General features: G+C 49.1%; 1 protein-coding gene across 2 annotated transcripts in view; it reads right to left on the bottom strand.

The window, feature by feature from the left end:
• Positions 1–21,421, bottom strand: part of pnp6 (purine nucleoside phosphorylase 6) — a 29,662-nt gene extending 8,241 nt beyond the window's left edge. For both annotated transcript variants that reach the window (XM_069899504.1, XM_069899505.1), the window contains exons 1-4: positions 21,345–21,421; positions 13,267–13,436; positions 9,056–9,159; positions 5,322–5,497 (exon numbers count right to left, since the gene is read on the bottom strand). In XM_069899504.1, coding sequence (XP_069755605.1) covers positions 5,322–5,497; positions 9,056–9,159; positions 13,267–13,436; positions 21,345–21,358 — 464 coding nt within the window. In that variant the 5' untranslated portion in view covers positions 21,359–21,421. The remainder of the gene's footprint in view (positions 1–5,321; positions 5,498–9,055; positions 9,160–13,266; positions 13,437–21,344) is intronic.
• Between the last annotated feature and the right edge of the window lie 266 nt (positions 21,422–21,687).

The raw sequence follows: 21,687 nt of genomic DNA, 5'->3' as shown, positions 1-21,687 counted from the left end.
TGGTCAGTTCCAATGCATGTGGACCTCAACAACCTGCAAAACCCTCTGTAAAGTCTGTGGTGACATCCCCTTGAACCAGTGACAGTGAAGCAGACATAGTTAATGAGGCAGCCTCAACTGCTTCCTCACGCAGAGAATTCCACAGATCCACTGCTCTCTGGGAGAAGCAGTTCCTCCTCATCTCCATCTCAAACCTATTCCCCCAATCTTGAGGCAGAGTCCTCGTCTCACCTGCCAGTGCAAACAGCCTTCCTGCCTCCATCCATTTCACTGTTTTATCAGTTTCTAAAACTTTCAGTCTTCATTGGTTCCAGGCCCAGGTGACTCAAGCTCTCCTTGTGGGTTAACCCTCTCACCTCTGCAATCAACCTGGTGAATCTCCACTGCATCGCCTCCAAAGCCAGTAAACCTGTCACATGCAAGGAGCTGAGACAGCAGGTTTCACATGCTGCCCCCATATAGCTCCAAGTCGTTCCAGCACACCCATGAGGATGTTTCCCTGTGTAACTCAATGTAAGGTATGGTTGGCGTAGCAGTTAGCGCAACGCCATTACAAGGCCAGCGATCGGGACTGGGGTTCGAATCCTACATGTTGGCACGCTCTCCCTGTGTTTTCCATGGGTTTCCTCCAGGTGCCTCCCGCCATTCAAAAAAAATCAAAAGCAACGGTTAATTGGTGCATTTGGGGCAGCACGGACTTGTGTGCTGGAATGGCCTGTAACCAAGCTGTACGTCTAAATTAATTTAAATGTATAAATCCATAAATTGTAACTCAGGCAGGCCAACTGTACCATAAACAAAGTTCCTGTCGTCGGTGCGACCAGTAGCACCACTTCCACACCGTAAAACCCATTTGCAGCGAGACGGGGAGGGGCGGTGGGGGGGGTCTTTCGGGTCAGTGATGTGAGAGTTTGGGCACTAGGGAGGGGTAAACTGGGCACTTGAGTTTCAGGCCAGGGCTTTTCTCCCTGGTGCGTCGGGGACAAAGGAGGGGCCTCGTCGAGATTTTTAATCACGAGTGGCATGGATCACATGAACATAGAACATTGCCCTTCAGCCCATGATGTTGTGCTGACCTATATTGCTCAACAGTGATATCATTCTTCCCTGCCTCTCAGGCATGGCCCTCCATTTTTCTTCCATCCATGAGTCCTTTAAATTCCCCCCTATTGTACCAGCCTCCGCCAAATTCATTTACAGCACCTGATTGTGTAACCTGTTCAAACAGCATTTTCCAGTTCTTGCTGTGGCACTCTGCAAACACGCAAGCAGACATACAGACAAACGATACAAATGTATAGTACGTACATACAAATATCAAAAAAATATATTATTGTTAAATCAATAGTAGAATTTCAGAAGGTTGTATGAGCAGTTCATCGCTTGTGCACCAGTCTCACTCCCATGGGAAGAAGCATTTTCTCTGCCTGGGTCTAGCTCTGACTCCTGATACCACTTTCCCAATAGGAGTAGCTGAAAGCTGCATACGGGGCGGTTGAGGTCCTCAATCATTTAGTGAGACCTCTTTAGACAACAATCAGTAAATCATGTCAATGGAGAGGGTGGGGGGAGAGAGACCCCAGTGATCCTCTCTACTGCTCTGGATTGATCTCCGATCTGATGCTCTACTGCAACTGAACCACACTGGGTTGCAGCCGGCCAGGACACTCTTTATAGAACTCCTGCAGAAAGTTGACAGGCTAGTGGATGATAGCCTTGCCCACCTCAGTCTTCTCAGAAGTGCAGGCACTGTTACACCTTGACAAGTGAGGAGATGTTGTGTGACCAGGATAGGCCTGGTCAAGGAACATGAGGGACTGGCTCAGGCAGATAATTTAGTCAACATGACGAAATTGGGCTGAAGGGCCTTTTTTGTGCTGTGAAACTCAACGACATCCTTCTACCTCTCAGTTTATTTCCCGGTTCATAGATTCAGATCAGATGTCAGGTTTATTGTCAGAGAACATACATGACATCACATACAACCCAGAAATTCTTTTTCCTGTGGTGAGCCAGAATTACCCCTAGTTGGTAGTGCAAAAAAACTGTACCCAGCCCAGAACTGCAAACAGATAACAAATGTAAATAAACTGATCAAGCAATAGAGAGAGAATTAAAAATATTAATATAGTGCACAGGTAAGAGTCCTTAAATGAATCCCTGATTGAGTTTGTTGTTGAGGAGTCTGATGGTGGAGGGGTAGCAGCTCTTCCTGAACCTGGTGGTACAAGTCTTGTGGCACTTGTACTTCTTTCCTGATGGCAGCAGCAAGGGTGGGATGGATCCTTGATGATTGCTGCTGCTATCCGACGGCAGTGTTCCCTGTAGATGTTCCTGATGGCGGGAAGGGTTTTGCCTGTGAAGTCCTGGGCTGCGTCCACTACCTTTTGGAGGGCTTTACGCTCAGGGGTATTGGTGTTCCAATCCCAGACCCTGACACAGCCGGTCAGCTCACTTTCTGGCTGGTTGCAACACTCTCTGGATATGGAGGGCAAGAATAAACTCCAGAGGGTTGTTAACTCAGCCTGCGACATCACAGGCACCAAACTTCACTCCATCGAGGGCATCTAATTGAAGGAGTGTCTTTTTATAAAAAGCACCTCTATCCTCAAAGACCCCCACCACCCAGGCCCTGTCCTCTTCACTCTGCTAGAATCGGGAAAATGTACAGGAGCTCTCAACAGTACAAGGACAACTTCTTCCCCGCTGCCATCAGATTCCTGAATGACCAATGAACCAAAGACACGGCCTTATTTTAACTTTTTGTGCACTATTTTTATTCATTGTTGTAAGGTGGTTTATATAAATGTTTGTCCTAACCCTAACCCCAATGTGCTGTTGAACAACAAATTTTGTGACTTGTTCATGACAATAAATTCTGATACCAAGATGTGATATTTCAACTCTGTTTCCCAGTCCGATTAATCTGGACAAACAATTATTTTCTCAGATGGGTTTCAGCATCAGCAAAAGGTGTAAATGGCAAGTTTTGCAATGAAGCACCTGAAAGATTTGGAGAATCAAGTTCCTTGCGCATGCGTGGAACTGAATTCATAGTTACTGACAAGCTTTGTTTTCATTAATTTAATTTAAATAGCCTGATTTCCCAATGGACGGCAAAATTAAAACCGCCAGCGGACAGAATATTTAAACAGGAGTAAGGCTGTATTTTCTAATGAATAAACTATCAAAATTTACCCATTCATCTCTCTTTTACTCCATCTTAAATTTGAATTTTACAAGTACTGTTTAAGAATCCGGAAAATCCAAAATTCCGGTCCAAACCCAATCCAGAGTTTAGGAATTCTTCTGTACATTCATAAATCCATGAAGCAAAGGAACAGAAATAGGCTATTCAGCCCATCAAACCTGAGCTGATCCATTTTCCCACTCAGCCCCACTGCCCAGCCTTTCCCCCATAACTTTTGATGCCCTGGCTAATCAAGAACTTCAATCTCTGCCTTAAATACACCCAATGACTTGGTCTCCAATTTATGGCAACAAATTCCATAGATTTACCACCCTCTGGCTGAAGAAATTTCTATACATCTCTGTTCTAAGTGGACGGCCTTCAATCTTGAAGTTGTACCTCTTGTCCTTGACTCTCCCACCATGGGAAACAACCTTTTTACATCTACACTGTCCATGCCTTTCAACATTCAAAATGTTTCAATGAGATCCCATCCTAAATTACAATTAATACTTGAAGTGAGGCCTTATAAAGCCTCAACATGACATCCCTGCTCTTATATTCTATTCCTCTTGAAATAAACCAGCATTGCATTTGCCTTCTTCACCACTGACTCAACCTGCACGAGGACTCCCAGGTCCCTTTGCATCTGGGAATATTCAATTTTCTCCCCATTTAGAAAATAGTCTGCTTGATTATATTTTTGTTCTACCAAAGTGCATGACTGTACACTTTCCCACGTTATATTTCATTTGCCAAGTCTCAGCCCATTTTCCTAATCTGTCTTAGTCCCCCGTGTTTCCTCTACACTACCTGCTCTTTCACCTCCCTTTGTCCCATCCACAAACGTGGCCACAAAGCCATTTATTCCATAATCCAAATCATTAATATACAACATAAAAAGAAGTGGCCCCAAAGTCGACCCTTGTGGAACACCCCTAGCAACTGGAAGCCAATCAGAATATTCCAACTCTCTGCTTCCTGCCCATCAGTCAATACTCTACCCATGCTGGTATGATTCCTGTAATACTGTGGGCTTTTGTTTAACAGACTCATGTGCAGTACTTGGTCAAAGGCCTTCTGAAAATCCAAATACACAACCACAAAGTATTCCAACAAGGTTGTCAGGCAAGATTTTCCCCTTCAGGAAACCATGCGGCTTTGGCCTTGAAGTGTGGATTGTGGAGGGTCATGTGACTCCCGTTGGGAACCTGGTGGGAATGTGGATTGTAGAGGGTCACGTGACCTCCCCTTCAGGAACATGGTGGGAATGTGGTCGTGTAGGGTCACTTGACCTCCCTGTCAGGAAGCTGGTGGGAATGTGGAGGGTCATGTGACCTCTCCATCTGGAACATAGTTGGATCTCACCTGCCAATCAACATCAAGTCCCACCCACCAGTCAGCGCACACCTGGTCATGGCCCCATTTGTAAAATGTTTGAGGAGATTATAGATTTCAGGTTTATTGTCAGGGTACATACATGACACCACATACAACCCTGAGATTCATTTTTCATGTGGGAGTGGCAGAATTACTACTTACTGGTAGTGTCAAAATAACTATACATAGCCTCTACATGGAAACAAAGAAACGTAAACAATCTGACTGCTCTCCGACAGCAACATTCCCCACAAATGTTCTCAATAGTGGGGAGGTTTTACCTGTGATATCCTGGGCTGTGTCCACTATCTTTTACAGGGTTTTCTGTTCGGGGTATTGATGTCCTTGCACCAGACCGTGATGTAGCCGGTCAGCACATCTTCCACCACACCTCTGTAGAAATTTGCCAGGGTTTCTGGTGTCATACCGAACCTCTGCAAACTCCTGAGGTAGTGAAAGGATTGACATGCTTTCTTCACGATGCCATTAGTTATATAACATCTCTGACAGTGTCGGGCTTCCCCTGCACTGCACTGCTGATTCACCAAGACTTAGATCCACGTCTTCAACGCACTGGAGGGGATGGGGAGAGGGGAGGGCCGAGGAGAGGCTCAAGGTTAGAGAAGGGGTGTGGGAGGTATGGGGCAGGGGTAATGGAAGGGATAGGAAAGGGGCAGGGCTGTGGGCGGGGAAAAGTTGGGAAGGGGAGGACCCCACCATGCAGTGGAGGAGCTGCCTGATGTGAACTCACCTTTCCTCATTCCTGCCAATGAGTGGGTTTACTCCAGCAAAGCCAGGCAGGTTAAGGTGGTCCTTGATGACCATCAGGTCACCCACTTTGAACTGTTCGTTCAGGCCTCCAGCTGCATTGGTAACAATCAGTGACTCAACTCCCATCAAGTGGAATACACGGATTGGGAAGGTGACCTGTGTACAAGAGGTGCATCAGTTCTGGGCACCATTTGTCAAAGAGCCCCACTCCCTCCACTAACATATGGATAATTGGGTGTAAATGAGCTGCAGGGGTTTCATTGGTCGGAAGGAAGGACCTTCTACCATGTATTGTACAAATTAATACTTAAAAAAAAACACCTTTGGCATAAGATGACAGCACAGTTCAGGCCCATGTCAATACTCAACAATCTAACCCTTCCCACATCTCCTCCCCCCTACCTCCTCCCTTCCCCTCCTCCTCCTCGCCTCCCCCCCTTGTCCCTCCTCCTCCTTGTCACTCCTTCCTCCTTGTCCCTCCTTCCTCATTTCTCTCCTCCTCCTTCTTCTCATCCCTCCTCCTTCCCATCCTTCCTCCTCATCTTTCCTCTTCTCCTTGTCCCCTCCTCCTCATTCCTTACCTCATCCTCATTCCTCCTCATCCACTTCATCCTTGTTCCTCCTCATCCCTCGTCCCTCCTCCTCCTCGTCCCTCCTCCTCCTCGTCCCTCCTCCTCCTCGTCCCTCCTCCTCCTCGTCCCTCCTCCTCCTCGTCCCTCCTCCTCCTCGTCCCTCCTCCTCCTCGTCCCTCCTCCTCCTCGTCCCTCCTCCTCCTCCTTGTACCCCCTCCTCCTTCTCCCTGTGCCCCCTCCTCCTTCTCCCTGTGCCCCCTCCTCCTTCTCCCTGTGCCCCCTCCTCCTTCTCCCTGTGCCCCCTCCTCCTCCCTGTGCCCCCTCCTCCTTCTCCCTGTGCCCCCTCCTCCTTCTCCCTGTGCCCCCTCCTCCTTCTCCCTGTGCCCCCTCCTCCTTCTCCCTGTGCCCCCTCCTCCTTCTCCCTGTGCCCCCTCCTCCTTCTCCCTGTGCCCCCTCCTCCTTCTCCCTGTGCCCCCTCCTCCTTCTCCCTGTGCCCCCTCCTCCTTCTCCCTGTGCCCCCTCCTCCTTCTCCCTGTGCCCCCTCCTCCTTCTCCCTGTGCCCCCTCCTCCTTCTCCCTGTGCCCCCTCCTCCTTCTCCCTGTGCCCCCTCCTCCTTCTCCCTGTGCCCCCTCCTCCTTCTCCCTGTGCCCCCTCCTCCTTCTCCCTGTGCCCCCTCCTCCTTCTCCCTGTGCACCCTCCTCCTTCTCCCTGTGCCCCCTCCTCCTTCTCCCTGTGCCCCCTCCTCCTTCTCCCTGTGCCCCCTCCTCCTTCTCCCTGTGCCCCCTCCTCCTTCTCCCTGTGCCCCCTCCTCCTTCTCCCTGTGCCCCCTCCTCCTTCTCCCTGTGCCCCCTCCTCCTTCTCCCTGTGCCCCCTCCTCCTTCTCCCTGTGCCCCCTCCTCCTTCTCCCTGTGCCCCCTCCTCCTTCTCCCTGTGCCCCCTCCACCTTCTCCCTGTGCCCCCTCCACCTTCTCCCTGTGCCCCCTCCTCCTTCTCCCTGTGCCCCCTCCTCCTTCTCCCTGTGCCCCCTCCTCCTTCTCCCTGTGCCCCCTCCTCCTTCTCCCTGTGCCCCCTCCTCCTTCTCCCTGTGCCCCCTCCTCCTTCTCCCTGTGCCCCCTCCTCCTTCTCCCTGTGCCCCCTCCTCCTTCTCCCTGTGCCCCCTCCTCCTTCTCCCTGTGCCCCCTCCTCCTTCTCCCTGTGCCCCCTCCTCCTTCTCCCTGTGCCCCCTCCTCCTTCTCCCTGTGCCCCCTCCTCCTTCTCCCTGTGCCCCCTCCTCCTTCTCCCTGTGCCCCCTCCTACTTCTCCCTGTGCCCCTCCTACTTCTCCCTGTGCCCCCACCTCCTTCTCCCTGTGCCCCCTCCTCCTCCTCCCTGTGCCCCCTCCTCCTCCCTGTGCCCCCTCCTCCTCCCTGTGCCCCCTCCTCCTCCCTGTGCTCCCTCCTCCTCCCTGTGCCCCCTCCTCCTCCCTGTGCCCTCTCCTCCTTTTCCCTGTGCCCCCTCCTCCTTTTCCCTGTGCCCCCTCCTCCTCCCTGTGCCCCTTCCTCCTTCTCCCTGTGCCCCCTCCTCCTCCTTGTCCCTCCTAATCTTTGTCCCCCTCCTCATCCCCCATCCTCCTTGTCCCCCCTCGTCTCCTCTTCTTCCTTGTTCCCTCCCCTCCTCCTCCTCACTCCCTCCTCCTCTTCGCTCCTCTTCCTTCTCATCCCTCCTCCTCCTTGTCCCTCCTCCCCCTCCTCACTTCATCCTCCCCACCTCCATATTGAGACACTGCCTGATTTTGCACTGTTGGGTCCCAGCCCAAAACATTGTTTCCCCTTTACTCCAATGGCCGCAGCACATGCTGCTGAGTTTCTCCAGCATGCTTGGCCCAGGTTCAATTATTATTTAATTACCCACAGTATTTTGGGGGAGGTGATGTGCTTTGCAGTCAGTGTTTGTGGTTCGGAGTCACTGCTTAAGTTTGAGGTGCGAATACTGTTGCATGTCAGAACAGGCAAATTAAACAAAAGCTCTCCTGCCTGCACGTAATCCAAATTCCTTTCCCTGCGTGTTCACGTGCCTCTTGGACACCACTATTGCATCTGCACCCCCAAGCACTCCAACCAGCCTGTTCAGCCAATCTGTGTAAATAACCTGTCCCTTCAAACTTCCCAGCCTCGCTTTGAAACAGCCGCTCTCACGTTAACTTGGAGAGAAAGATGCTGACTGCCTCCTCCATCAATGCTTCTCAAAGTTTGTATAAATTTCTAACTTTTACCACCCTATCCACTTGTGTGGCCTTTTTCAAGGATCAATGGAGCTGGACCTCAGATCCTGCTGCACATCAATGCTTTGAAAAGCCCTGCCATTAACTTGATGTCCAACCCCTTGCTTTGACCACCCAAATTGCAACACCTCACACTTTATATTTTTTAAAAACTTCGAGATACAGCACAGCAACAGGACCTTCTGCTCAATGAGTCTGCACCCAAATACACTAACGTGACCAACCCCAAACATTTTTGGATGTAGGTGAAGCTGGATCATCCGGAGGAAACCCACGCAGACATGGGTGAACGTTCAAACTACTTCGAGACAACATGGGATTTGAACCCAGGTCGTCAGAGCTGTAATATTGCTGCACGAGCCAAGCTGCACTTGTTTATATTGTTTCTTCGCCCGAACCACAACTTTGTATCTGCCACGTTGCACTGTGTGAAAACCCTCGACTCTGTTCACAATTCCACTAATCTTTGTGTCATGGATAAACCCACCCATGCACAGTCCCCTCCATTATTGGGACAAAGACATTTTTTCGTTTATTTGCCCCTGTGGTCCACAGTTTACAATTTGTAATCAAATAATTCACGTGATTAAAGAGCACATTCCAGATTCGATTCAAGGGTATTTGTAGACACGTTGGTTTGACCATGTAGCATTTTTTATATGTAGTTCCCGCATTATGTCTGTAACCAGCACCTGCACCCCCCACAAACACATCCCCCCCATACAGATCCACACACACACACACACACACACACACACACACACACACACACACCTGGACATACATGGCACACCATCCCATGGCAACCCCATCCATGGCCCCCCTCCCAAAGCCGTCCCTCCCACGGCCCCCCTTCCCACATCACACAAGCCCTCCAGCATACCTTGTCAATTGGGTGGCCTTCATAAAAGTGGAAACGCCCCTTCATGAAGACACACTGCTGGGAGCTGAGTTCGCCAAACACCAGTTTCCCCTCGTGCCCTGCGACTGAAGGAGAGAGGAGAGCTTTAGGCAGCTGCACGCGCACTGCATGTTCTCCAGGTAGCAGCCACCCACTGGCTGGACCGCCCCTGCAGTCCAGAGACAGCAGCGAGAAGTGCAGTGACTGCCAGAGCCATCGTCCATGTACCTGTTTTACTGCCAATCGCTTCTTCTCTCTTTAGTGCTGTTGCCAACAGGGTTGGGAACACCCACACCCTCCCACGCCTCAGAACATGCAATGGAATCAGGGGCAAATCAGCAGAGAAGACGTCTGGATGCTGAAGAATGGTTCTATACCCCTGGCAAAGACAATTGAGGAGTAGCATTGTTGTAAGGGCAGAAACATGGTGAAACACCGTCAGCTGCCAATAGCAGGAAGAAGCGGTGACAAGGTCTGAATGCAGCAGGTCGGTGGGGTAGAGGGAGTGTTTCTGACCCAGTTCATGACTGGACTGCGAGCAGCGCAGTGACCCTACCCCCGTCTCTGTTGGTTGGAAGCATGTGAACCACCACATGTGGAAGAGTACCACATTGTGAGACAGGAGAACGTTCATGACCATCTCCAATTGACAAGACAAGTTACCAAATGAAGGAAGTGTGTACAATTGGTGGGGTGTACTGGGGGCTGTAGTGGGTGCTGTTGGTGGGGTGTACAGGGGATGGTAATGGGTGTTGTTTGTGGAGTGTACTGGGGAATGTAGTGGGAGCTATTGGTGGGATGTACAGGGGACAGTAGTGGGAGGTGATGGTGGAGTATACAGGGGTCTATAGTGGGTGCTGTTCATTGTATGTACTGGGGACTGCAGTGGGTGCCGTTGGTGGGGTGTACTGGGGACTGTAGTAGGTCCAGTTGGTGGTGTGAGCTGGGGACTGTAGTGGGTGCCATTGCTGGGGAGTATTGGGGACTGTTGTGGGTTCCATTGTTGGTGTATAATGTGGACTTGATGGTGCTGCTGGTGGGGTGTAATGGAGACTGTAGCCGGTACTGTTGCAGATGTGTACTGGAGACTATAGTGGGTGCTGTTGGTGATGTGTTCTGGGGAATATAGTGCATGCTGTTGGTGGTGGAGTCTGAGTATTGTAGTGAGTGCTGTTGGTAGGATGTACAGGCGACTGTAGTGGGTGATGTTGTGGTTGTGTATTAGGGACTCTAGTGGGTGCGGTTGGTGGAGTGTAAAGGTGATTGTAGTGGGTCGCTGGTGGTGCGAGTTGGGGAATGTAGTAGATGCTGTTGATGGTATATACTGGGGACTGTCGTGTGTGCTGTTGGTGACATGTATGGGGGACTGTAATGGGTGCCATTGGTGGTGTGTACTGGGGACTGCAGTGGGTGCCATTGGTGGTGTGTACTGGGGAATGTAGTAGGTGCCGTTGGTGAGGTATAATGAGAACTATAGTGGGTGCCATTGTTGGTGTGTAATATGGACTGTAGTCAGTACAGCTGGTAGGTTGTACTGGCGACTGTAATTGGTGCTGTTGCTCGTTTGTACTGGGGACTGTAGAAGGTTCTGTTGGTGGTGTGCACTGGGGACTGTAGTGTGTGCTGTTGGTGGAGTGTACTGGGAACTGTATTGGGTGTTGTTGGGTGGTGTACTGTGGACTGTAGTGGGTGCCATTGCTGGTGTGTACTGGGGAATGTAGTGGGAGCCGTTAGTGGGGTGTAATGAGGACTGTAGTGGGTATAGCTGGTGGGGTGTACTGTGGATTGTAATGAGTGCTGTTGGTGGAGGGACCTGGGGAATATAGTGGGTGTTGTTAGTGCATACCAGGGACTGTAGTTGGTGCTGTTGGTGGGTTGTACTGGGGAATGTAGTGGGTGCTGTTGGAGAAGGAGTCTGAGGAATGCAGTGGGAGCTGTTGGTAGGGTGTACAGGGGACTGTAGTGGTTGTTGTTGTGGTTGTGTAAAAATAACTCTAGTGGATGAGTTTGGTGGTGTGTAAAAGTGACTGTAGTGGGCCACTCGTGGTGCGTACTGGGGAATGAGTATATGCTGTTGATGGTGTATACTGGGGGCTGTAGTGGGTGCTGATGTGACCTGTACTAGGAACACTAGTGGGTGCCATTGGTGGTGTGTACTGGGGACTGTATTGGGTGCCATTGGTGGTGTGCACTGGGGAATGTAGTGGGTGCCATTGCTGGGGTGTAATGAGGACTGTAGTGGGTGCCGATGTTGGTGTGTAATGTGGACGGTAGTTGGAACTGCTGGTGGGGTGTTCTGGCAACTGCAGTCTGTACTGTTGATGGTGTGTACTGGGAACTGTAGTGGGTGCTGTTGGTGGTGTGTACTGGGGACTGTAGTGGGTGTTGAGTGGTGTATTGGGGACTGTAGTGGGTGCAGTTGGTGGTGAGTACTGGAGATTGTAGTGGGTACTCTTGGTTGTATGTACAAGGGAATGCAGTGGGTGGTGTTGGTGGTGTGTAATGTGTAATGTAGTTGGTGCTGATGGTGGGGTGTAATGTGGACTGTAGTGGGTGCCGTTGGTGGTGACTACTGGGGACTGTAGTGAGTGCTGTTGGAGGGGTGCATTTGGAACTGTATTGTGTGTCGGTGGGGTGTAAAGGTGACTGTACAGGGTCCAGTTGGTGGGGTGTACTGGGAACAGTAGTGGGTCCAGTTGGTGGGGTGTACAGGGGACTGTAGTGGGTCCAGTTGGTGGGGTGTACTGGGGACTGTAGGGAGTGCTGTTGGTGGGGTATTCTGGAATCTGTACTGGGTGCTGTTGGTGGAGTGTACTGGGGACTGTAGTCTGTACAGTTGCAGGTGCGTACTGGGGACTATAGTGGGTGTTGTTGGTGGGGTGTACAGGGCAATGCATTGGGTGCAGTTGATGGGGTGTACAGGGGACTGTAGTGGGTCCAATTGGTGGGATGTACAGGGGACTGTAGTGGGTCCAGTTGGTGGGGTGTACTGGGGACTGTAGGGAGTGCTGTTGGTGGGGTATTCTGGAATCTGTACTGGGTGCTGTTGGTGGAGTGTACTGGGGACTGTAGTCTGTACTGTTGCAGGTGTGTACTGGGGTCTATAGTGGGTGCTGCTGGTGGGGTGTACAGGGGTCTGTAGTGGGTGTTGTTGGTGGGGTGTTCTGGGGACTGTATTGGGTGCTGTTGGTGGGGTGTACAGGGGACTGTAGTGGGTCCAGTTGGTGGGGTGTACTGAGGCATTTAGGGAGTGCTGTTGGTGGGGTATTCTGGAATCTGTACTGGGTGCTGTTGGTGGAGTGTACTGGGGAGTGTAGTCTGTACTGTTGCAGGTGTGTACTGGGGTCTATAGTGGGTGCTGTTAGTGGGGTGTACAGGGGTCTGTAATGGGTGCTGTTGGTGGGGTGTTCTGGGGACTGTATTGGGTGCTGTTAGTGGAGTGTACTTGGGTCTGTAGTCTGTACAGTTGCAGGTGCGTATTGGGGACTATAGTGGGTGTTGTTGGTGGGGTGTAAAGGGCAATGTATTGGGTGCTGTTGGTGGAGTGTACTGGGGAGTGTAGTCTGTACTGTTGGGGAGTGTAGTCTGTACTGTTGCAGGTGTGTACTAGGGACTATAGTGGGTGCTGTTAGTGGTGTCTTCTGGGTACTGTAGTGTGTGCTGTTGGTGGTGGGGTCTGGGAACTTTAGTGCGTGCTGTTGGATGGGTGCACTTGGGACTCTAGTGAGTGCTGTTGGTGGTGTGTACTTGGACTGAAATGGGTGCAGTTGGTGGTGTGTTCTGGGGACTCTAGTGAGTGCTGTTGGTGGTGTGTACTTGGACTGAAATGGGTGCAGTTGGTGGTGTGTTCTGGGGACTATAGTGTGTGCTGTTGGTGGTGTACTATGGTCTGTAGTGGGTTCCTTTTGTGTGGTTTACTGGGGACTGTATTGGGTGCTGTTGGTGGGGTTTACTCTGGTCTGTAGTGGGTACTGTTGCTGGACTTAACTGTGGTCTGTAGTGGGTGCTGTTGCTGGGGTTTACTGTGGTCTTTAGTGGTTGCATTTGGTGGGTTTTACTGTGACCTGTAGTGGGTGTCGTTTGTGGGGTTTACTGGGGACTGTAGTGTGTGCTGTTAGTGCCGTGTACTGTGGTCTGTCGGCTCTATGTGGTCTTGGCCAGGTGCATTTGGTGCATGTAACATGCCTACTGACCTGTGCTCTGGGGGAATCTCGGAATCTTCTCGTATGGAATCTCGATCTTGTCGCCCAACCAGTCAGTGAGTCCCCCAAGACCTGAGCCACACATCACGGCCACTCGTGGCTGTCTACTGGTCTGAGCCAGCAGCCAATCTGCCGTGTCCTTGTATTCATCGTAAGTGGTCCTGCAATAAATTAGGGAGGACAGGTCACAAATGGTTCTGGTAGGATGAGGAGTTAGGGTCAGTGATACAGTCTGATGCTCAGTTCAGAAACAGGCTCTTTGGCCCATCTAGTCCATGCTGATAACTCAGAATTTTCCCCCCCTTTCCCAAAATTTCATATTTCTGTTTTTTGGTAATTTGATTGTTTATGGAACCACAGAACATTACAGCTTCGACCCGACTAATCTGTGCCAAACTATTATTCTGCCTAATCCCACTGACCTGCACCTGGACCATAGCCCTCCATACCCCCCCCCTCATCCACCGACATAACCAATCTTCTCGGAAACCTCAAACTTAAACCTATACTCACCGCCTCCTCTGGTAGCTTGTCCACACTCTCACCACTCCACGGGAAGAAGTTTCCCCTCACGTACCCCCTAAATGATTCACCTTTCACACTTGGCTCATGTCCTCTCATTCTTGTCTCACCCCAATCCCAGTGGAAAAGTCTGCTTTTATTGACTTCATCTGCACCCCTCATAATTTTGTATTGCTCTATCAAGTCACCCTCAGTCTCCAGGTAATAAAGTCCCAACCTGTTGCTCAGTTCCTGGCTACATCCTTGTAAATTTTCTCAGCACTCTTTCAATCTTATTAATTTCTTTCATGTAGGTAAGTGACCAAAATTGGTGTTTGACAAGTACTGCAAGAGACTCTGACTTCATCCCCCCCACCCCCAACTATGCTCCACAGTCCAAGCTCACACAGATTCCTCAATTTACCTCATACCTCCTCAGACCCATTTTACCCTAAACCAGGGTTCTCTGGTTTCTAATCCTTCTGCCATGGTGACATTCCCCAATATCCCTTTTATGCCTCTGTTCACATCCCCACCAGCCTCCCCCATTCCAAGGGTCCTGTGGTGAGTCTTTCGCACCCTCTCCAGCACCATCACCTCACTCTTGCACTGTAGCAATCACAACACTCCAGGCCTGACCGAAACCACATCTTGCCAACGTGTACCATGATATCTCTGTCTATCCCACAGCCTTCGTCACTAGCCCATCACTTGTGCTGCCTCTGTCAGAGATCCTTGAACTTGTACATCGGGGTTTCTCTGCTCCGTGGTACCTCCTTGGACCCTACCACTTACCATCCAACCTCATTGGTCTTCTCAAAGTGAATCAGAATTTGTTGTTTTGTGGCAGCGTGACAGTGTAAACATTTATGTAAACCACCTTACAAAAATACATAAAAATAGTGCCAGAAAAAGACCAAGTGAGGCAGTGTCTGTGGTTCATTGATTATTCAGGAATCTGATGGCAGTGTGGAAGAAGCTGTCCTTGTGCCGCTGAGTGCTCGACTTCAGGCTCCTGTACCTTTTCCCCGATGGTAGTAGAGTGAAGACGGCATGGCCTGGCTGGTGGGGGTCTTTGAGGATAGAGGCTGCTTTCTTCATTTATCGCCTCTGTAGATGTACTCAATGGAGTTAAGTCTGGTGTCTGTGATGTCGCAGGCTGAGATAACAACCCTCTGGAGTTTATTCTTGTCCTGAGCGTTGGTGCCTCCATACCAGGCAGTGATGCAACCAGCCAGAATGCTCTCCACAGTACACCCGTAGAAGTTTTTGAGAGGCTTCGGTGACATACCTAATCCCCTCATACTTCACATCAAGTCCCCTCTGTCATTGATCTGACAATCTCACCAACTGACCGGCCACAATCATCTTCATCGCTGTCTCCAAAGTTAACACTTTGCTCACCTGCAAACCTTTTAATTACTTCATGTACAATGGATGTACAAATAGCAAACATCCCAGCACCAACCCCTGTGGATTACCACTGGTTGCAGGCTTCCCATCATAGGTAAACTACCCTCCACTATATTCTGCCTCTTTTTCCCAACTCTGTTTTGGATCTCATTTGCCCTGCATCCTGCACATTCTAACCTCCTGAATTAGTGTACAATGTGGGACCTTGTCAAAGGCCTTATTGGTGAATGTAGACTAATGAATGTAAATTAAATGCCCTCAACAATTTTTGTTATGGAATTATAAGGCTCTACAGCCCAACTCAACCTCTGGACAGGATGCTAATCTAACCTCACCTGCATTTGGCCCATATTCTCTTGCTCCATTCTGAACCAAGTGCTCCACCAAATGTCTTCTTGACTTTGGAACTGACCCCACCTCTAAAATTTTCCTCTGGCAGCTCATTCCGTGCTCCCCACCACCCTTTGTGGACAATTCTTGCCACTCTTATCCCCTCAAATCTTCCTCCAGGAATGTGAGGGGATGAGAAAAGCTTGGCTCAGTCTCCCTCGTCACGATGTTGCCTGACTTACTTACCCTTCCATCCTTTGTTTCAAAGGCTTAATAAATAAAAATATCCTTAAAGTGCATACAATTCTGTTTTAAGCTGTTTTATCTGTTTATAAAGGGTGTGAATATTTGGAGTTCTAAAAATGTTGCACGATGCTTGATGGTTTCCTTTTAATTTATGCAAAGGGCAGAGAGAAGATGTGAATGAGGGAAATTGTAAAGATTGTTAAATTTTTATCTTGTCAATGCAGGGAAAATTTGCATCAATGTTCTGTCTAAGCTGATTATAAAGTCAGGAACAAAATGACCTTAGAGGAAGGTTAATGAGGCCTACAGGATGCTGGGCTTCATTAATTGGGAGGGTTGTGCTCAGGAATTGAGAGATCATGTTGCAACTCTACAAATCTGTGGTGAGACCGCATTGAGAATATTGTGTTCAGTTCTGGTCATCTCATTATAGGAAGGATTGGAAACGATGGAGAGGGTGCAGAAGACATTCACCAGCATGCTGTCTGGAATGGAAATTAAGTCTTATAAGGTAAGATTTTAGAGTAAGGGCTTTTCACTTTGGAGCAAAGAAGGGTGGGAGGTGACTTAATAGGGGTCTACAAGATTCTGAGAGGCATAGATAGGGTGGACAGCCAGTGACTGTTTCCCAGGGTGGGAGCAGCATACACTTGAGGACATCTGTACAAAGTGAAGGGAGGAAAGTTTAGGGGAGACACCCCCTCCCCACCACAATGGAGAATTGTGGGCACTTGAATGCCTTGCAAGAGTGATGTTACAGTGGAGCAAGAGAGTAAAGCACTCATAGATTCAACGCAAAGAAACTTCTCTCACAGAGAATAGTTAGAATTCAGAACCTGTCATCACATGGAGGGGAGAGAGCACAGGTAACACAAGTTTGAAAACACACACCACCAGCTTCAAAGACAGGTTGTTTACCACTGTTATTAGACACTTGAACAAAGCTTCCCTTAGTAAAAGAGGATCACTTTGTTACGACCTAGACAAGCAGCAATAGAAATTCACCAAGACAATGGTATCTTCAAAGCAATAATTTTTGTTAATAACTACTAACGCAAAATCTTATTTAATTTTAAATTTAACCCCGCTACGCACAAATGTATATATCGTAGCAAACTGCTAATTGGGATGCAACCCGGTACACAAAATGGCCGATGAATGCGGCGACCATGCAGATTCTGTGGGGGCCAACAACCTTCGTCCTAGGTTACCACCCACACAGTGAGAAACAGCGAGCAACAGCGAGAACCGCCCAATTGGAGATCAGCACTGCCATGATGTCACTCCCCACATCAGCAGCAAGGAGTGGATATAAGCAAAGCTGCCCATGCAATAAATCAGTCTTCAACTCCTTGTGTGGGTGTGATTTTTCCACACTTTGTGGAAGTGCACGTGTGTGTGTGTGGGTGGGGGCAAATCCCAAACCATTATAGTTCAGGCACAATTCTGAAGAGATGATTTGCAAGTTCAGTCTTAGAAATCTTTTGTGTTAAAACTCAGAATCTTTACTGCTGTTCAAAAGTTCTCAAATTCATAAATTCTTGTAGATTTTCTTTCAGAGAAATATTTCTTCATACAAATGATTTTCCAGAAATCCTTCCATGGAGGTTGCAGAACTTGTATTTTACATGATGAGTTGACAAACCCAGGAAAGGATTACATGAAGTGACCATTTAAAATAAAAAAAAACAGTAGAAATGCCCTCTTTTGACAAAGAGACAGTTGAAGTGGTTCTTCTTTGCCATTGATTTGGCGTATCTCCTATGATAAGGAGAACACCATAACAGGAAACCTTCTCCTGAGAAGGTCTCCGTATTTCTGACTTCAGATCAAACTAGTCCAATATTAAAGAAGTCTTCCTGGAATGTCGTAATCACATTACAAAAGTGTTGGTTCTGTTTCAAGTTTCATCTGGCCTCCTGCTTCTTTATACAGCTCATGAAATATATGGCTGCTTGTTTGACCAGCAGTCTTTCTAAATACACTTCATTATTCCAGGTTTCAATGGAGAACTGTTTACTTCTGCTAATTAGTAGTCAAACGGTCTCTTTGAGCAAATATTCGTTGTCCCTGGGCTTTCAATAACACAATCTAAAATTCTTATTGCTTTGTCTCTAGACCTCTCTTATAATGATAACACAAATGTGTGGTGTGTCTTTCCATGTTTCCAAACCCAAAAAGTCATTACTACAATAACATAATTCTGTCACAACTTGATCTCACAAACCCTATCCCTTGAACTGTTTTAACTGAACCCTTCCTGTAACTCTGCACTCTGTTGTATTGAGATATGGTTTGACGCCTGGATAGAACAAAATAACTTTTCTACTGCATTTCAGTGCACAAGACAACATATCAATAATTAAATTCAACAAAGGAAAGTTAAAGTGCAAGAGGAATAGGATATTTCCACGTAAACATCTGTGGAAACTAGAAACATGAAGAGAGGTGAGAAGGCAAACAAACCTCCTTACCTGGTAACATACATCACCTACCAGCCCTTGTCAGCAGTCACCCCCTCCCATCCCCATCTACCAATCGACCACAATCTCACCTAGTTCCACCTATTACCTGCCAACCCTTGCCTCTTCACTCCCCTCTTTACACTGGCTGTCTTCCCAACACACTCACCATACTGATGCAGAATCTCCATTCTCCCGTCTCCTGGATCAGAACAATAACGTATCAATTATATGAAGCTATGTATTGAGCAGAAACTAAATTGGGGCAGCTACATACATACCATGGTAAGGGAGTTGGAACCCTGCAGCAAGTAACGCCTCCCCAAACCTCCCAGAGCCTGTCCACCCTCTTCAAAGCTCAAGTTAGGAGTGTGATTGGACATTCTGCACTGCTTGGATAAGTGCAGCTTCAACAACATTAAAGAAACAACAGTTGCTTAATACCCCCCGATTCCCCGCTCCCATCCATTCCAACTCACTCACTCCATCACCTGTGCAAAAGAGCAGGAGTTTGGACCACGTACAACATTGGTTTTCAAACTTTTTCTTTCCACTCACATACCACCTTAAGTTCTCTTTGGCTTGGCTTCGCGGACGAAGATTTATGGAGGGGGTAAAAAGTCCACGTCAGCTGCAGGCTCGTTTGTGGCTGACAAGTCCGATGCGGGACAGGCAGACACGGTTGCAGCGGTTGCAGGGGAAAATTGGTTGGTTGGGGTTGGGTGTTGGGTTTTTCCTCCTTTGCCTTTTGTCAGTGAGGTGGGCTCTGCGGTCTTCTTCAAAGGAGGTTGCTGCCCGGTAAACTGTGAGGCGCCACGATGCACGGTTTGAGGCGTTATCAGCCCACTGGCGGTGGTCAATGTGGCAGGCACCAAGAGATTTCTTTAGGCAGTCCTTGTACCTTTTCTTTGGTGCACCTCTGTCACGGTGGCCAGTGGAGAGCTCGCCATATAACACAATCTTGGGAAGGCGATGGTCCTCCATTCTGGAGACGTGACCCATCCAGCGCAGCTGGATCTTCAGCAGCGTGGACTCGATGCTGTTGACCTCTGCCATCTCGAGTACTTAGACGTTAGGGATGAAAGCGCTCCAATGGATGTTGAGGATGGAGCAGAGACAACGCTGGTGGAAGCGTTCTAGGAGCCGTAGGTGGTGCCGGTAGAGGACCCATGATTCGGAGCCGAACAGGAGTGTGGGTATGACAACGGCTCTGTATACGCTTATCTTTGTGAGGTTTTTCAGTTGGTTGTTTTTCCAGACTCTTTTGTGTAGTCTTCCAAAGGCGCTATTTGCCTTGGCGAGTCTGTTGTCTATCTCATTGTCGATCCTTGCATCTGATGAAATGGTGCAGCCGAGATAGGTAAACTGGTTTACCTTAAGTAATCTCTCACTAATCACAGAGCACTTATGGCATAGGGATTACTTAAGGTGCTATGTGAGTGGAAAGAAAAAGTTTGAACAGGATGCACTGCAGCAACTTACCGAGAGTCCTCAGACAGCAAACCCACCACCCCCACCAGCTGGGTCAAGTGGAGCGAAAGTGATAGCCATTCCAAAGGAGGACATGGTCAGAGGTTACTCACATACACACAAAGTGTGTTTAAATAATGTAAATATATATTTTAAGAAGATTTAAATCAGTGGTTTTCAAGCTGCCCCCTAAACTCACATTCCACTTCAAGTGCTCTGGGATTAGTAAGGGATTGCTTAAGGTGGGATGTGAGTGGGAAGGGAAGGTTGAGAACCACTGCTCTAGACCCAATTGTTACTGAAATATTTTGCTTGAGAAAAATTGTTATTGTCCCATTTCCTTCAGAGTTATGAAACCGTGCACATAACGAGTCAATTAGGTACAATTAAAACAATGGGTTTCAAACTTTTTCTCCCCCCCCCCCCACCCACATACCACCTTAAGCAATCCATTACTAATCACCTAAGGCATAGGGAAGACTTAAAGTGGAATGTAAGTTTACGGGGCAGATTGAAAACCACTGATTTAAACAGTTTTGTGAAAAGAACAAATGCAAGTGCACTGTATACAGGGAGCAGTGGTAATTTTTTTAGGTGCCAGTGCTCACTCAAAACAGTGATAATGAGGTGCTGGAGCTGCCCCATGAGTGGTGCTCCAGTGAGTTCCAGCAGAGGGTGTATGTGTATATATTCCATGCTGCTGAAGATCCAACTGGGCTGGGTAGGTTATGTCTCCAGAATGGAGGACCATCGCCTTCCCAAGATCGTGTTATATGGCGAGCTCTCCACTGGCCACCGAGACAGAGGTGCACCAAAGAAGAGGTACAAGGACAGCCTAAAGAAATCTCTTGGTGTCTGCCACATTGACCACTGCCAGTGGGCTGATATCGCCTCAAACCGTGCATCTTGGCGCCTCACTGTTTGGCGGGCAGCAACCTCCTTTGAAGAAGACTGCAAAGCCCACCTCACTGACAAAAGACAAAGGAGGAAAAACCCAACCCCCAACCCAATTTTCCCTTGCAACCGTTGCAACCGTGTCTGCCTGTCTCGCATCGGACTTGTCAGCCACAAACGAGCCTGCAGTTGAGTGGACATTACCCCTCCATTAATCTTCGTCCGCGAAGTCAAGCCAAAAAGAAAAAGATATATATATGGTGTGTGTGTGTGTGAGAGTGAGAGAGAGAGAGAGAGAGGGGGGTGGGGGGGCACCCAGGTCATGATGTTCCTTCTCCATTCTGCAGCCTTGTAGAGATGGCTCAGAATCCTGGACCATCCACCCTTGTGGGTAGCTCCACACCTCAAGTGGTTGAAGAAGCCGTCCCCACCCACCTCCCACCTATCAAGGGTCATTAAACGCTGTCTCCCTCTGCGGTCCTCATTTCTTGAATAAGTTACGCAAAACACCGGGCTTCGGCCCAGGGGATTTAAATTAAATTAAAACGGACCATTTTGCTCCCCGTGTCAACGTCCATCCTGATGGAGATCGGTGCCAGGCTGGCAGCTCTCAAGGCAACGCAGCAAGACTCTGACCCGAACGGATCCCGGATTAGTGCCGGACTGTGGCCGCCGGTTGCCCCTGTCGGGAGCGGACATCAGAGCTGCCCTCGCCACCAGGTCGAGCCGAGCGGCCGTGGGCTCCGTCCTTACCTGCTGCGACTCATGATGTGCGGCTCCGGGCACCTGTCCTCTTCTTCAGGGGGATTAACAGCAACAACCTTCCTCCTGCCGAGTGCAGCGGGGATTCAACCTGCCCCGCCCGCCGTCAGTGGGAAGTCCTCACATGAACACCATGGGACATATTCTAATTGGAGTATTGAGAGGAGAGACACGCCTGCCCCGCTCTCCCCGTGTGGACCGGCGCTGAAACGGGCACGGGTGCGTGAATAAATTACACAAAGAAACAGTGGGTTTCAAACTTTTTCTTTCCGCACCCCCCCCCCCCCCTCACATACCACCTTAAGCAATCCCTTACTAATCAGAGCACCTAAGG

Source organism: Narcine bancroftii, chromosome 10 (genome assembly GCF_036971445.1).
Source record: "Narcine bancroftii isolate sNarBan1 chromosome 10, sNarBan1.hap1, whole genome shotgun sequence".
NCBI classification, from domain to species: domain Eukaryota; kingdom Metazoa; phylum Chordata; class Chondrichthyes; order Torpediniformes; family Narcinidae; genus Narcine; species Narcine bancroftii.
This window is presented reverse-complemented; position numbering and strand designations above follow the sequence as displayed.